This window comes from Pinus tabuliformis, chromosome 7 (genome assembly GCF_031772625.1).
Source record: "Pinus tabuliformis cultivar Carrire ecotype Pingquan chromosome 7, CPIR1, whole genome shotgun sequence".
In the NCBI taxonomy this organism is placed as follows: domain Eukaryota; kingdom Viridiplantae; phylum Streptophyta; class Pinopsida; order Pinales; family Pinaceae; genus Pinus; species Pinus tabuliformis.
The window spans coordinates 489,963,840-489,981,699 of record NC_142293.1 but is presented as its reverse complement, the minus strand read 5'-3'; the positions used below and the strand labels follow the sequence as shown (position 1 = coordinate 489,981,699).

At 40.2% G+C, this 17,860-nt stretch overlaps 1 protein-coding gene and 1 pseudogene across 1 annotated transcript; both read right to left on the bottom strand.

The window, feature by feature from the left end:
• Positions 1–56: 56 nt before the first annotated feature.
• Positions 57–997, bottom strand: LOC149248172 (UDP-glycosyltransferase 85A8 pseudogene; annotated as a pseudogene).
• Positions 998–1,075: 78 nt separating this feature from the next.
• LOC149248171 (UDP-glycosyltransferase 85A5-like) lies at positions 1,076–3,378 on the bottom strand. Its single transcript, XM_089458361.1, has 2 exons — positions 3,083–3,378; positions 1,076–1,284 (listed from the first exon to the last, which is right to left on the bottom strand). Exons 1-2 carry the CDS (start codon positions 3,213–3,215, stop codon positions 1,076–1,078), a joined length of 342 nt encoding a protein of 113 aa, XP_089314487.1. The 5' UTR covers positions 3,216–3,378.
• Positions 3,379–17,860: the final 14,482 nt, after the last annotated feature.

Genomic DNA, 17,860 nt, shown 5'->3' with positions numbered 1-17,860 from the left:
CACCAAATCTACCACTCATTCTAATGTGTAATTTCTGAATCAGCTGCAGCCATTCAAGCCATGAAATGGGGTGTTGATGATGATTATAATTAATATGTTCAACATCTAAAATATTTTTTTGATAATGAATAACACTGGTTTTCCTGTGTAGTAAACCCCCATCTGAGTAAAACGTGAGAGGTTTCAAAGCCCTCGGACAGCATGTTCAGATAGAGGAGTTTCCTGTAGTGGAGGTATCCTAAGGCTTAGAAAGAGTTTTGATTATCTCAAATACATTATTCTCAAATCTGGCAGGTGTTTAATGATATCTTCTGGAATCCAAGTCACATGGTTTCACTCTTGGATTGGTGCACTTTACTCATCGTCATGTCATTAACGAAAGTGTTTAGGTTTAGAAAAGAAGATCCTCCAGGGAGGACTGCCTTTGTTGCTGACTCCTTGAGTCTGAGAACGTTCTCTCTCATCTTCTTTCCTTCGGGTGTTCTCATCATTCGCCTCACAACATCCTCAACCTCTTCTTTCCTAACTACCTTGTGTTGATCCACATCCACGTCTTCAAAATCCAGGCCGATCTTCCACACCTCCTTGGAGAATCTGCAGTTGAGAAACTGATCGGCCACAGCTGGGAATCCCACTACGGGAACTCCCATGCTCATGCTCTCCAACATAGAGTTCCATCCAGAGTGTGTGAGGAATAATCCCACAGAAGCGTGGGCAAGTACTTTCACCTGTGGCGCCCACCTCACAAACATTGCCCGTTTCTTTGTTCGTTCTTCAAAGCCCTCAGGTAAAATCGCATCTTGGCCTTCTGCGATATCCAATAGGAGAACCCACAAGAAAGGTTGTCCACAGCCCTCTAGCCCTAGGGCCAGCTGCTCCAGCTGTTGCTGTGATTTGAAAGCGGCGCTTCCGAAGGAAACATATATAACTGATCCCGGTTGTTGCATATCCAGCCATGACAGGCAACGCTCGTCCTCCTCCCACAGACTGTAGCTAGAAGACCGACCTTCTAAGAAATTTGGAAGAAAAAGAGGTCCTATGGCCAAAGCAGGACAACCATTCAAAGCTAGTGCTGTTACTGCATCCTCCCTTCCAGCTCCTCAAACGTGTTCACTAATGTGTAGTCCCCTTTACTTTGCTTCTTTGATTCATGGAGACAGGCATTGAAGAGAATTTCGTATTGACCTTCAGCGCGATAGTTGGATAGTAGGTCTGTTGGCCTCAATGGTGGGATGTTGCCCGGAAGACAAGTGATGAGATTTTCTAAATTTTTAGCTTCCTTTACTGAAGAAGATACAAACTGTAGTTATTCTATTTGCATAGAAAATGATAATAATTGAATAAAATTATTCTGATCTATAGGAGTGTAAAAATATACAGTATATGAATGAGCGTTTCATCCTTCATTTACAATCTCTTAGACATCATTGCATATAGAGAAATCTTAAACCTTCACTATGTCTGTAGGTTAGTTACATGTATCCTATTGTAACTTCAAAAAATTCATAGAGTAATCATCAGAATCTAGTGTATATGTAGGTATTTAGACAGACCAAACTTTTTACTTGTTCATTGGCAAAGATCAACGGGCAGTGTAAGTTTGCAAAAGCAGACTCTGTAAGTTTCCACAGTTGTGTTTCTAGGACATCTAAACAGGCAAGGAGAAATAGGAAAAATACACAACTGAGCTACTCATTAGGGTTATGGGCCACCACTTCATCAAGCTCTGCTTGCTGGACAACTTCTCCCTCTACTACCACTGCATCCCTTCCATGTTTTTCCCACTTCTCTCGGAGTCCAATCCCTCTTCTCGCTCTACCCTTTGTCTATAAATCTTCATTGCCCCTCTAGACAACTGAACTCCTCCTAATCTTCTTTGTTTTACCACAAATGGAGTAATTGACCAAGCTTCGGTACCCCACTATTAAATTCCAGGGCCGCAAGCTTCACACCTCCTCTTGGGGCACCACCTCCAGCAAGGGCCCTCTCCAAGCCTTATTTCCTTACCATCACCGAAAACCAACCTTGACTTTCTTTTAACAATTTTGCCACCCCTCTCAGTAGTTCGTCTCCCACCATAGAGTTTGGGTTCTTGGTACCCTAACACCTCCTCGACCCCAATTTGCACCAAGGAGAAGGCAAGACCCTGTTTTCCAGCCCAATCCTATGCGGACCCTCTCCCAACAACCACCCTAATGCAAGGATGTACCACCATAAAAACTATGGGGACACTGCACCACAGATCACACCCCCCTCTAACGTTGGTCACAACGACAAGGCCTCGAGGAATCTCACCCTCCTCCTACTCCAAATTTGTTAACCCTGTATTCCAAGTAAAAACAACAAAACCACTAACACTACTACAATATGCCTGGCCAACTCGAAAGCTCAGGTTACCCATAGCAGGGAATGGAAAAATCCAGAGACCAACGCAGTTACAAGACACCTCCCCCTAGAAATGATGTAAAATCACAATAAGGAAGATGAGATACCCATTTGGTGGACTTACCAGGGTGGTTGAATCTATATACCAACTCAGTGACGCTACTCCCATAGACCACTTATGTGAATTCCACTCTATCCCCTCCACAGCGTGGCCTCCAATTATCTTCCTCTCCAGGGTCCCAGACCTGTCGTTGGTAGCCTCCAAAAGTGCGTTGAGGAAAGCCTTGCTTGCAACAACATGTATTGCTAAGAGCAAAGATTTCCATGTTAGTGATCTGCACAAACACTTCGTTCTCTCTTCCACCTTCACAAACACCCATGATCATAATGGTTAATAACACCCATTCACCAACCTTCACACCTATAAATTTAACTCCATTCATGGCGAAACTTCCATGCTGTGATTGCATGTATGGCACAAGCCATTTGTACAAAAGTGCAGTTCTCCGAGGAGGAGGCAATGCCTGCAATCGTTCCCCTCATCATTCCTTACATCCACCCTATCAGGCTAATAGTATAAATTTTGCTTTATATAATAAATTAGAAAAAAAAAAAAAGACCTTAAATAAGATTAAAGAGGTTAACACAAGATTGAGAGAATCTATATCAGATATTGGTAGTAAATAGAGAAACATACCAGTTACTGGAATATGTCCCTCAGAAAGAAGTAAGTGGGCGTAGCACTGAGAAATGGAGGCAGCGGCACAAAAAGGCCAGAAGATAACCCTGGGCACTTTCATATTGCTTGCGACTTGCTCTGTGCAGGACATGAAGGCGTCTGTGATAATGAATGTGATGGGTGGAAATGATGGTGATTTCTCTCCAGCGCTTCTAAGGAGGTCCTCCAACGCGGGGCCTAAGTTTTGCAGGGCAATAACGAACTCGCTCGGGTTGGAGTTGCGACCATGGTTGGGTGGTAAACCATCAGAAATAGACAGAAATCAAATTTTTTGTCTGTGCTGCTCCGACTCAGGATCGTCTCTCGAAACAAGAGATTTATCGTCTTTTGAAGCTTCCGCCATGCGCTTGTGTGTCCAGTCACTATTGACGAAAGTGACAAAAGATCCTCTTATAACCAGCAGTTGGGCCAAATTCATGAGAGCATTTACATGACCCTGTTCAGGAATTGGCACAATCACTGCATGCAGACCATGGTTCCCCTTTTGCTCCAACATATTCATATCAGTACTGGCCGACATTATTCTTATCTTTTCCCTTAATCCACTACCATAGTTTACTACTAGCGATTTGAGCTAAGACTCATGGGGCTTCTGCAACAGATTATACAATTGTAGCAATTAGGCTAATTTCATATAAACGTCCAAAGGAAAATTGGCAACCAAGTTTTAGATGACAGAGAATGTTACCGTATGGTTGAACTTATCGTTAAGATAAGATTGCGAGTAAGGTTACGTTATCCGTAATATGGTTGCCAGCGAACACTCGGTCTATTTTGAGAGGATGGGAGGCTTCTCGACCTCAAGTGTCACGCCCCTACACCTGCGGTAGTCTTCCAACCACTTGTAGCAAGGTGCGGCACCACCGAACGCTTTCTTTTCACCAATACTAACATTCGTGGACTACGCCTACTTTCACATTAACATACTTAGCTTGTGTTTCGCAACTAAGTAAAAGCAATTATACTTTATACTTAATGAAGCCCATACTCATTCATTATCATCATGCAATTATACTGAGAACAACAACAATTGCAACAAGTATAAAGGGGAGGGGCAACTCCCCATAATGTGAGTCTGCCCGACAATTTTATTAAGAATATTAGATTTACAACACAAGTGTGTCTTGGCCGAACCAAGTCTCACACTTAGCCAAATTTACAAAGATAAGCAACCTGCTTTTACAATCATGTGCACCCTTGCACAAAGAGAAGTGCTCACACGAGCCACTTATTCCTCTCTACCAAGTCCTGCACAAATCTGCATCCAAACCGAACCCCGTCACACTTGCCTACACCTCATCTGGCACAAGAATACACCAAAACTGCACCTTGATAGAGCGCATGAGATATGCGTTGTTCCTATCTTCCTCTTGCGCAGATTTTACCCCTTCTTATGCGTAGAAGTCATGAGAGTTCGATGTCCAAATGAGCTCTCAAGTTCACATGTATATAGCCTTCTTAACGTGGGTTTACATGGGGTGTGCAACCCCATGGCCGACCCCACAACCACTCATAATATGCCCATGTGTCTTCATTACAAGTCGGCTGCATACATTCTAATCATCGCATATATATATGCTCACGTCCAACACTTAGTTGCATTAAGTGTTCTCCTCATCGTCGCATTATGTCCACGGCTTCGTCGCACTTTCATCACATTTCCACCGTAGCTCCGTCGCATCGTGCACCCGTGCACCCGCCCGTGGGCTCGCCCGCGCGCCCTCGTGCACGTCCTCACCGACGCCCGTCGCATCCACAACTCGAAGGCCTTACATCCTCCTCCACCTGAAATCGTTGTCGTCCTCGACAACATACCATCCTGGTAGCCATCCACCAAGATCATCACTCATCTGTGATGTGAACTCCTCTTCGCAAGGCAAACATCCTTGCAACATATGTAGAGACTCTTCTCCACTATGTCCCAGCTCAATGACCAGCTGCCACCAAACTCACCATACCAAGGCATGCACCTCCACGGTATGCTCTCCATCAGATATTGTCTCGATCCATGATTGCTGACCTCCTGTCTTCATCATGTGTCTCCATGTGAACTATTACAATGATACTCCAACATAACGCTAACACATCTCTGTCCACTACTAGCCCTCATGCCTAAACTAGTCGGATGGCCAGTCCAACTATCACGCTCAATCCATGAGAGTGAACATCCTCATGCCACCATCAGTCGTTTCTCAAAACATCCCGCCACATCCTTCAATCATCAAGAATCTATCTCCACAATCCATGCTCAGGTCCATGGAACTACATCCACCTCATCTGCAACATGCTGTCCATGATGTTTGGTGTCAATGTGCTACATGAAATCAGCCACATCTATCCCAACATCATCGTGTGTGTGTGTGTCTCCTCCATATGAAGAGATCATCTCATCAAACCTCGACTCTCGATGTGCCACATCCATGTCCATGAAGCAACCTCCATCATATCTGCAATGTGTCATCCCTCAAGTCATCCATAGAAACAAGTATGCACTTGTCTCATCTATCCATGTGTCAAAGTAGTTGAGTCTCGGCTCAACCCATGCCCAAATCAAGGCATCATCACCATCATCGTAACTCCATCACTCCAAAGTGTCTCATATCGATCCTCCACATCAAGTCACTCTTCCAAGCCATGCCCATACATGTACTTTGAAAGTATGCATCCCATACTGCATCAAAGTCTCCTGACCTCAGCTCCTCAATGCATCAAATCCTCTAAGTCCACCATGTATGAAGTCCCTAAAAGTCACAACAATCTCATATCATCATCGGCTCCATGAGTCATCTCCAACCAACATCTCCATGTAGTAGGAATGCTCCATAATCTGCTCACAAATCCATCCAAGTCCATGGCCTTGTTGTACAAGAGTGCACAACCTCTCCATCAACTCATAAGTAGTAAGTCTCCATGTCACACTAGCAAATCCATCTGCACAACATCCTTGCCTTAGCACTCCTCATTGGATGTCCATGACACCTCTACAAGTGCTCCCACATAATGTCCCTGCATAAGACTGCCATGCTCCATACCTCCAACCTGATGTCCATGACTAAGTTTCCCATGTAGTCCAACCAAGTAGACCCATCACAACAATCGGTCATCCTCATCCAAGTCTACAATCTTCGGTTTAGTGAACTCGGTCACCCAACCATATCGTCATCATTACGAGTCCCTTCCATCACAGCTCCTCCACCAAAGTGTCCACCAAGACTATCTCTTGGTCTCGGCCATGACAAGTCCACCCAAGCGTGTGCCCTCCAATCTGTCCATGAGTCATGCCGGGCACTTAGCCAATCTTCCATATGGCTAAAGCATGACCCAATCCTCCACAATGATCATCATGTTCCTCCCTTGTCAAGGGCCTTTGCACCTTCTACCATAAGGTCACAAACAACCCCAACAAGTCCTACAACAATCAACAATCCTTGCTTCTCCATACAAGGCTCCATCATAGTCATCCATGGTAAGATCCTCCCTAGCATTGGCAAACTGGCTCTGCCCTTCCCTGCATATGGTCCATCCACCAAATGCCCAAATGAAACACAAGTATCAATGGTACTTACATCATCATCATGAGGCTCTTCCTCATTCGTCCATGTCTGCAAACTGCACGATCCTGGTCCAACTTGATCACCCTCAAGTTCATCCTCCATCATGGTCATGTCTGCAACATCTTCAACTGCCATGGCTTCCTCTTCCTTGTTAGCACAATCTGCAACTTCACCTTACTCCATTGTCCAACCAAGTCGAAGAAGCTCTCCTTCAACATTCTTTTCCAAGGCTTCAATTTCTTCACGGATACGGGGCTTCTCTTCCTTCAACCTTTTCAACCTATCCAAGGTAAGCAAGAGCTTCCTTCCACCTTCTCCCAAACTTGCCATGCCTCATTGTTCAGCTTGGTCCAAGCACCGAGCTTTACCCCTACTAAAACTGCTTCCATTGTCACGAGCAACCCTGCTCAAAACCGAGACTTGAAACTACCTTCAAATGCTTCAACACCTGAACCTTGTTCAAGTCTCAATACCTGTTATCAACTTCAAACCTTCATGAGCAAACCATGCTCTAACACCAGCTCCAACCTGGCTTTGATACCACCTATCACGCCCCTACCCCTGCGGTAGTCTTCCAACCGCTTGGAGCAAGGTGCGGCACCATCGAACGCTTTCTTTTCACCAATACTAACATTCGTGGACTACGCCTACTTTCACATTAACATACTTAGCTTGTGTTTCGCAACTAAGTAAAAGCAATTATCCTTTATACTTAATGAAGCCCATACTCATTCATTATCATCATGCAATTATACCGAGAACAACAACAATTGCAACAAGTATAAAGGGGAGGGGCAACTCCCCGTAATGTGAGTCTGCCCGACAATTTTATTAAGAATATCAGATTTACAACACAAGTGTGTCTTGGCCGAACCAAGTCTCACACTTAGACAAATTTACAAAGATAAGCAACCTGCTTTTACAATCATGTGCACCCTTGCACAAAGAGAAGTGCTCACCCGAGCCACTTATTCCTCTCTACCAAGTCCTGCACAAATCTGCATCCAAACCGAACCCCGGCACACTTGCCTACACCTCACCCAGCACAAGAATACACCAAAACTGCACCTTGATAGAGTGCATGAGATATGCGCTGTTCCTATCTTCCTCTTGCGCAGATTTTACCCCTTCTTATGCGTAGAAGTCATGAGAGTTCGATGTCCAAATGAGCTCTCAAGTTCACATGTATATAGCCTTCTTAACGTGGCTTTACATGGGGTGTGCAGCCCCATGGCCGACCCCACAACCACTCATAATACGCCCATGTGTCTTCATTACAAGTCGGCTGCATACATTCTAATCATTGCATATATATATGCTCACGTCCAACACTTAGTCGCATTAAGTGTTCTCCTCATCGTCGCATTATGTCCACGGCTTCGTCGCACTTTCGTCACATTTCCACTGCAGCTCCGTCGCATTGTGCGCCCGTGTGCCTGCCTGCACGCCCGCGTGCCCGCCCACGCGCCCTCGTGCACGTCCTCACCGACGCCCGTCGCATCCGCAACTCGAAGGCCTTACATCAAGAGTCATTCTCATCAATCTATCAAATAATTCAAGAGTCATTTTCAGCAATCTATCAAATAATCCGGCAAAACTTGCCAATTACGTTTTCCTATATCGGTAAGATTTTAAGTTGAAAAACTATATTTAATTTCCTATATAGTTATCCTCGTGTGTCCATTTTTTCTTTCTTCTTATGCAGATTTATGGGGTTAAGTGAAATAGATAAATATCTCATTACCTGAATGTTTATGGTCCATCTGATATTAAAAACTTTATCCAGATCATATGTTAAATTTTAATAATGTAGTTATTAAAGATAAATTTTATATTAAATTAATTTTATATAATATTTTATGTAATAGGTTAGAAAAAGAAAATTACATTATAATACAAAATTTTGTAAGTTTAAAGGACAATTTCTATCCATAATATTATAACAAATAGATAATTGTGTAGGTAATAACAAAAATTACAATGTATTTATATTTTTGTCCCTTTTAATGTGAGGGAGGGCATTTGATATTGTGGAAGTTGTATTTTTTTCCCATGGGTATATAATGAAAAGTTATCAACAAAATTAATGTGAAAGGTTATTTTTTGTTGTTGTTGTTATGAACACTTATAAAAATTTTGAGGATCAAAATTATTATGTTCTATATTTAATTGATTTACATGAAAAGAATTGTGGAACCAGATTTTTTAGATATAACTCTTATACATCAAAATTATTATGTTCCATATTTAATTGATATTTTCTTCTTATATGAAAATAATTGTGGAACCACACCTTTTAGATTTAACTCCCATAACATTGGTTTGAAAGGATATTAGTTCTTGAAATTTCATCTCATTAATGATAGGTTAATTACCCATTATAAAGCATCACTTCAAGGAAAAAAAATAGTAACCTCCTATTAATATGTGGTGGGGTAGCTTTATTTATTAAATACAAAGAGGGAATCCTTTTATTATTAATTAAAAAAAGAAGAATTACAAACATACATTTCAATATGGAAGAAAGGGATTGACATGAAAAGGAACAATATTGTCATCCTATGAGACTTATTAGGAGGTTATATAGAAATATGTGGACACTCTCCCTTAGCGCATTGAGCACACAATAATTAATTTGGCCATCCATAATAAGAAACAATTCTCTAATAAAGTATTTACCAAGTTATGGAAGAAACTTAAGGGATAATATCCTCGACAATTGAGGGTTACTACATTATACCTTTAAATAATGAGCTTGTGATACATTCCCCTTACACAATGATGTTGTAAAGGGACAAATACTCATAGGACCAACACCATAGCAAGATTATGCGATATGAATTAGTAATGAAATGACGTGTTTATTGAGATGTGGATGCTACTCTTGAGTAATGGAAGTAAACTAGAACATCAAGTGTTATTTAAAATTTGTATAGAAAATGTAACAAAAAAAACATTTTATTACTGCCTTAGAAGAAAATGCCATTGATGTTAATACCATCATATGGGTATGCACACCTACAATAGGATGGAGAGGAGAGAAAATGAAATTAAATGAGGGGCCTTCTAGCAATTAAGGAAAAACAAGAATATATTCAACATAAAGTTGAGAGTGGGAATGATGTTGATCAATGAGACTTTATTTGAATGACATTCACTTAAGTATTCATTGAATATTGTGACTTTATATTACAATAATTGTTTTCTTAGTTTATCTTTTCTTGTATTTATTCAATATTGATAAATTTAGAAATGGGTATCGCAATGATATTATTCATGCACACACAAAAATAGTATGTTGACAAATATACATCAAATTTGAAACTAAAACACACACAAAGTAATATACCTCAAATTTTCACCATATAAAAAATATATATATTAAATTCTTATTCAATTTTACATGTTTACATGTCTAATTATGATTTTGAAAAATAATCTTATGCTTCTCTATCACATATGTAATTAAGTGTATCATATGTTGGTTTGTTCTAACCTCACAGATTTTACTTTATGTTCATTGCATTTTTTAGTTATATATGAATCAAAACTGATCCTAACCTCACCATTACTTTGGTAGTGTCAATATGCATTTATTCGGGAAGAGAAGTAACATTTGACAATGTTAAGGAGTCTTATTATAATCAAGTCATCCTATGTTACTATTTTATCCCTTGGATATATAAGAAAAAAGTAGTTTTACAACACATTTGCTACCACGACCTTGCATATGTAACATATACATCCCACCAATGCTAACACATTTGATACCAGGATCTATCTTATGTAACATATATATCTTAACCATGTGCTACCCTTTAAATGAGGAGTTGAAGTGCCCCATCTATACCATGGTGTGCCATGTAATTTTAAGGTTGTGTGGCTTTGTTTCATTGTGACACCTCATTCGGTCATGCGATGTGTCAAAGTGAGATGGTCGAGATCAAAATCAAAGATCTAATGTTGAGAGTCATTCGATAATTATTTATAGTTACTACAACCCCTCCCTTGTCTCCTCCATCATTTCCATTGTTGGGGTTTTTTAGTTTTGCACTCTATAGGTTTTATGAGGGTTTTTACTTCACTTGTGTTTCCAAACCCATTGCATTTTATGCTAAGCTTATACCTGAATGTTCGTTCTTTCCTCCGTGAAGTAGGTTGTTGGATTGAAGATTAGGGTGGTTTGAAATGGCATTGTAATCACCTATCAGTCTAATGCTACAAGTAATGATTGAGCTCGACTTTTGTTGGGTTGTCAAAAAGTGTTTATCTTTAAAATTTCACTCTTAGAGTTTTAAGAGTTTCATAGATGAAAACGTTTATACCACTCTGTATAGATCTAAGGGCATCCAAAGGGGCTTTCGCCCTTCTTTTTAACATTTCATGGTTCACCACACTTATGTTAATGAGCTCTTCAGCTCCTGCTACCAATTTCATTCAAAAGAGTAGATATCAGAGATGTCGATCTCGAAGGTTAGGGTTGGCATTATCGTATAGGTAGATATTAGGGCTATATTTTCCATAATTCCCTTTAATTTATTTATCACTGATGGTGTGGGTCTTTTCTTTGGTTATTATTCTACTATATTGGTATATGATCCATAAATTAGGCCTTCACACACTTTCTCAGTAGCTCCAAAGTTTCAACTTCATTCTTAGCAATTCTGAAGGTGATTTTACCTTCCCCGAATCATAGGTACACTATTATCATTCCGTTTTCTTGTTAAAATTTATATTTATTGTTTAGTTATGCATAGGGTTAACTACTCAAACGCTTCCCTACTAATGACAATTTCCTTTTTCCAAGGTCTAGCAGTCTTCGCATTTAAAAAATAATCACCAAGTAAAACTTGGGAACAAACCCCTCAATTTATCTTCAAGGTTTGTAATTAAAATTAAGTTTTCACTTGCTAATGAAGATTTAATTTATTATTTAAGCTCCAGGTTAGTATTTTTCAGACATTTTGAGGTTAGCGTGGATTTTTTTTTATAATTATATATACCCTGGTTCATCTCAAGTACTGGAACATCTTTTAAATTTGTCTTTTTTTCCTCTCTATTGTAGGGTGGTTATGTCCCACTAATATTCTTTGGCCTACTATGGCCATAGTCATAGATGGATTAATTTTTGTATTAGGACAAACACAAATAACTCTATGTGTGTGGTTCCTGATATTGAGTCTGTTAATACTCAATTCTATAATATGCAATGAACTTTTACTACTTAGTTTTGTAGAATAATTAAGCATACATGTTTTCTTCGATAAGTTCTCCTGTACATGATGTGATGGAACTACCTACAATAGGTTTTATTATTATGTTGTTCCTACAACAACTTAGTTGTAGCCATGTATAAACATAAATGTTAAATTTAATGTATTTTCTTGAATATTCTATTCGTTGGGTTCTATGGATAAAATATTTTTTATAACGAGTATTTAATGTATATGTATTATTTCTCAATTTATTTAATGAATTTTAAGCTTCCTCTAGATAGTTTCGTTCTTAGTTATTTCTCCATTTATTACTCTTTTTTTATATACATGAGTCTTGTGTGGTCACAATTGGAGAATTGAGAAGTGCTCAATAACTGAGAATCTTGTGAGTTCAGAGTATGTATTTTATATGTTGTTGTATATGTTTGAATAGAGAGGGTATGGTTGCATGTATCTTGTGAGTCAATTTTTGCTACTAAGGTCTCGAAGTATTAATGTATCGGTATGGGATGTTACAAAATAGAACTGGTTATTGAGTAGTAAAGTTTGTGTGAGAAAATAGGGTGTTGGGATGGGGTCCCTCGGGTCAGTTAAGTCAATTTTGAGTAAATTTTGTAATCCCTTTTTGTAATGAATGTAAATTCTTCGCGAAATATGGAAGCAAAGTGCAAAGCTAGTAAGAGTGAAAGGGGATTTAGTCCCTTAGGTGGGTAGGTGATAGAGTGGTTTTGAGACCCTTCCATGGTCCGTGGACCATGGTATTATACAAAAAATGCTATATATAGATGAGTCATAGCGAGTTTTAGGAAGTAACTATTAGAGAAGAATCATTGTAAGGGCAAGGTGCTAAGACAGGAGAGGTATGTTTCTTGTACTTAGGCCAAAGGGGAAGGATCCTGCAGCTGAGTGCGTAGGCCCCTACAACTGAGTGTGTAGGGAAAATAAGTCTGTATCTAAATGATTATACTGAATAAACACTGTTTTGAGCCTATTCTGATGCATCTGTGTCCTATTATTTACTTCTGTAAAGTTTATGTATCTTCACTCTGTTTTATGATTTGTACGAATTAATGGTAATTTACTGTGCGAAAATAGTAGATCTGTAATCTTTATTCATGATGAGTATAATTAGGAACGTTTGTGAAGATATAGAAGTCATCTGAATAAATTTACAATAATTATATGTTCGGAAGGTTAGAAGGTGTGCGAAGGTAGATCTAATCTATAAGGATGGGAGGAACACATCACACAGGCCTCTGGATGTAGAAACCTGGTTCTGTCATCCCCCAATACTACTTTGGGTGAGACTACAACCTGCACTACGCGGTTTTTGCCGAAAGGGCCAACAGTTAGGGTTTTGTTGGTTGGCACAGATAACGTTGAACCTAGGTCAGGCCCCATCAAGCCAACAAATGGTTCTGTTGCCAGCACTGGGATCTGTTTGAGGAATGTGTGATGTCGAATAAGTGGTTTCCTACTAAGAAGGAAATTAAGAAGTGGATCGATTGAAAGTTGCACATGTTTGCAGTTTAGGAGAACAGAAACCCAAGGTTATCCAAGGAATAGTGGTCGAATAGAGACATGAACACATATGATATAGAAATCTTCTTCTATTTCTTTCCTTGCAAACTACATGAGTGATTGTCCATGCTAGCGGATAATTAGGGTACGTGGAGACATGACGACCCTATTTTGTGGACTTGAGAGCTAGTGCAGTGCCTAGAAGCTTCAGAAAATAACATTGCATGGGTCGTTGATCATTGGATTTATCGTATCTTAGGAGGATTCGTCACTGAGATTGCAATTGATACGACCATCAGCTATAGTGAAGCAAAGACCAGGTCCTTCAAGGGACCGCGAGGTAAGTACTTAAAGTCTCTGAAAACCTAGATTAAGATGTTGTTGTGTGAAAAAGTAATTATGCCATTACCTTGATGTTTGGGACTACGCGAAGTGGAAAACCCTTAAGAAGGAACTGAGAATTAGACTCTGAATATAGTCTTTTCTTAGGATCCTATTCTAGTGACGACGAAGGAACTATTCTGAATACACCGTGAAGCGCGCTGCAATTGGTAAGTCAGCGTATCGTGAGATACCTCTTCCATCTACTCCACATCCACCTCCACCTCTGCCGCATACACCTACACCTCCACCTCTGCATCAACCATTCAACATGGTGAGAACGATGAAGATGCCAGTCTTTAAAGGGGTAGGAAGCGAAGACCTCGAACAATTTTGGTTCATTCTAGATGTTGTTTGGACAATGCAACAAATTACTAATGATAATATAAAGAAAGCACAACTGGTCACAATGTTGTAGGATAGGATGTTGACTTGGTATATCAAGTTCTGTCAGGATAGACCTCGCGCGATGATGGCAGAGACTCAACAGGCGTTGAACAATGAGTTTAAAAATCCTAAGTCTCAGGCGCAGTCTGTAACGGAGTTTAAGTAGATACAACAGAGGGTAAATGAGTCCAAGTGGGACTTTGATCAGAGGTTGAAGTGCCTGATACGACAGGTTAACATGTCGATCACGGATTCTCAACATAGGGACTAGTACATCACGTCCCTCCTTCCACATCTAAGATTTCCATTATCACAACAAAAGATAAGAATGCAAGTAGAGACTATGGAGATCACAATGAGGTTGGAAGCCTCACTAGTGTTGGATACAAATGTTGGAGTGCAATAGATTCAATCGCAGCTGGAAATCCTACACATGGAGTTGCAGAGCTTGAAGACAGGAAAGGAAACACAGCTTGAGGTGTGTGCTAAAGTTTGATGCATAAAATGTAAAGATAAGGGACATGATAAGGATCACTGCCTTGTTTATTCTAATTATTTGATCGGAGGAGGTCTTGTTCCTTTAAATCTTGTAAACATTGGGGGACCGAGCGCAGTAGTATGCTTATGGTGTGTTATTATCCAAATAGCTGGGAAACACATGATTGACCATTGTCACCTTTTGAAAAAGATTGATCATATTCCACAACAGTTGTTTTGCACCTTCTGTAAATTGGTTGGGCATGATGAGTTAAACTGTCGAAGCTATGAACTAATGATGGAGCGAACCCCTACATATCAAATGCAAGTGGAAAACCAGCCTTAGGATTAGGGCGCGGGTACAACATGCGGATTATTTAAAGGTTGTGGAAGAGGAAGAGGAGGAGGGGTCGGGAGAGATCATGGACAAATCATTTGTTATAACTGTGGCGGAGCAAGACATTTTACGCGTAACTGTCAGAACCCAACACATCCATCTTGTCAGTATTGTAGGCAGTTTGATCATGTGATAGAAGATTACCCTGTGCTGATAGCCAAGATGCAGGAGAAAAGGATGCAACAACCTATGAAAAACATACAAATGATGAGGGCAGAGCCTCATGAAGAAGATCACAACATTAATATAGTGACGTGAAGTGGTATGTCCACAGGAGAAGATAAAGGAAAGTAGCCAGAGATCGAAGGATGGATACATAAGGCTGGCGAAATGGAAGTCAGATTTGATCTCAACTGGGTAAGAGAAACTTTTATGGAGGCCAAGAAGAATTTTTTTGAAGCTTCTACATCAGGGAGTCAAGAGAAATAGCTAAAAACAGTGAAGTGCAGGACGTGGATCCCTCGCTATTAGCCACTTTTATGAAAACTTGTATGAAGTTGTTGAGAGATAAGAAGGAAGTGGAAGGGTTGTAGGAGCTAATTGATAATTGTTCGATAAAAATTAAGATTCCTTCAGAATAGCGCACTGTGAGAAAGTTGGGTAAACATAAGAAGTGGACAGGGTACAAGATGAGGTTGACCGCGTAGATTGGAGAGTATGAAATGGATCAAGTCATCTTGGATTTGGGTTCCGATGCGAACGTACTTCCTAAGAAGACATGGGAAAGGGTGAGGAGACCTGTGCTACAATGGTTTCCTATACATCTATGCATGGCCAATCAACAAAAGATCATTCCTATGGGGCGCTTGTATGGGGTAATAGTAGACATTGAGGGAGCGAGCACTCTAGCTGATTTTGAAGTAATTGAAATAGTTGATGAAAACAATCCTTACCCTGTGCTATTAGGAATCGATTGGGCCTTCAACATGGATGCGGTAATTAATATGAAAAAATGAAGGATGACGTTCGAGAAGAAGGAACACAGGGTTATTGTGCCATTGGATCCTACTGAAGGAGTGCGCTACACTGAACCAGTCCGCGACTATGAAGAGGATGATGATTTGGATAAAATATACAAGATCACTACATGGGAGGAAGATTGGATCAATACCACTACGGATGGATGAATTGCATGGCATAGTGATAGTTCATGTACCTCAGATTCTGACGAAGAACTCGAGCACTGGAAGAATAAATACACAAAGTGTCTACGCTATGATGTAATATGATGACAAAGTCGCTTCATTGTGTATCCACGGAGGTAAGAAATCTTCCACTTTATGATGGCTTAAATGATGTTAATTTATTTTTAGATGAGTTTGAAAGAGAGGTGCCACAAGAGCATTGATTCCAAGCACTTGATCTGGCACTGCGCTCTACGCCTGCCCATTGGTGGGGTACACATAAGGATAGCTTCGTTGATTGGAAGGAATATAGATGAATGATGAAGCTAAGGTTTGGATACACTAATACCCGTATGACTAAAAATTACAATCGAAAGCATGATCTGTGCGAGCATTTGGCGCGATGGAGTAAATCTTGGGGAGCGGAGCCTCAACCCGAATGGGTACATACCTTTTCTCATACCCTAGATACTAATCCAATGAATTGGTACTTAGAAATGGAGTTACACCATGGGATGGTCGAATGGGACATCCTGCGAGAAAGTTTTTTGTTAACTTTCAGTTTTGAGGATGGATTTGGTTGCATTGATGAAGCGCTCCAGGAAATTAAGGCCGTGATCTTCAGAACACCTGAGGAGTTGGTAGAATGGGTTCAACTAGACTGGGATACACAATTGTACCATGCATTAGAATTATGCAACATAACTGCGGAAGAAGAAGAAGAGGATCCCCAAAAAATGAACATTCCAGAGACCGAGGGACAACGTGAGGTTGAAGGACCCAAAAAAATGAACGCTGATATAACAAAACCTTTGAAGACCAGGAAAGTAAACATTGGATCCAACGCACAGCCTAAATTTCAAATATAGGCGATTATTGGGATGAATATACAGTTGATAAAGTGGCGAAATTGTTGTGTGAATACGAGGACTTGTTTCCTACCAAGTTCTCAGATCTGAAGGGGATAGTGGGGGATATAGGAGTGATGAATATCACTCTAAAACCCGATGTGAATCCAGTGAAATAGATACCCTACCATCTAAATCCAAAGTATAAGGAGAAAGTGCACAAGGAGCCGGACAAAATGATGGAAGTTGGAATCATTGAGCCAATAGAAGAGTGTGATTGGGTAAGCCCTATGGTTGTTCAAGAAAAGAAGCAGCAAGGTGAAATCAGGATATGCATAAATCTGAGAAAGCTCAATGATGCGTGCATTCATGACCCATTACCAATGCCATTTACGGATTAAGTCTTGGAGAATGTTGGAGGACAGGAAGCTTATTCATTCATTGATGGGTTCTCAAGGTACCATCAGATTAAGATCGCACCAAAGGATCGTAGCAAGATGACCTTCGCAATAGAGTGGGGATTCTTCCAGTATACAGTAATGCCATTCGGGCTGAAAAATGCACCCGCGATCTTTTCGAGGGTTGTAATTTCAACTTTTAAAGAGTTCATCCATAAATTCTTAGAAGTATATTTTGATGACTGGATTGTGTTTGGATTGGTAAAGCACCACGTTGCAAGTCTACCCCTTATGTTAGATACTTGTCGCAGATACCAGATTTCCCCGAATTTGAAGAAATGTATATTTTGTGTGCCTTATGGGATACTGCTAGGTGATGTGGTATGTAATAAAGGACTAATGGTAGAGCCTGTGAAGATATAAGTGATTGTCA

Excerpts from the sequence above, each read along its gene's own strand:
- LOC149248171 (XM_089458361.1), bottom strand. The coding sequence starts at position 3,215 with ATGTCCTGCACAGAGCAAGTCGCAAGCAATATGAAAGTGCCCAGGGTT. Across the intron at positions 1,285-3,082 it reads GGGACATATTCCAGTAACTG|TAAAGGAAGCTAAAAATTTA; the intron begins GTATGTTTCTCT and ends TATCTTCTTCAG.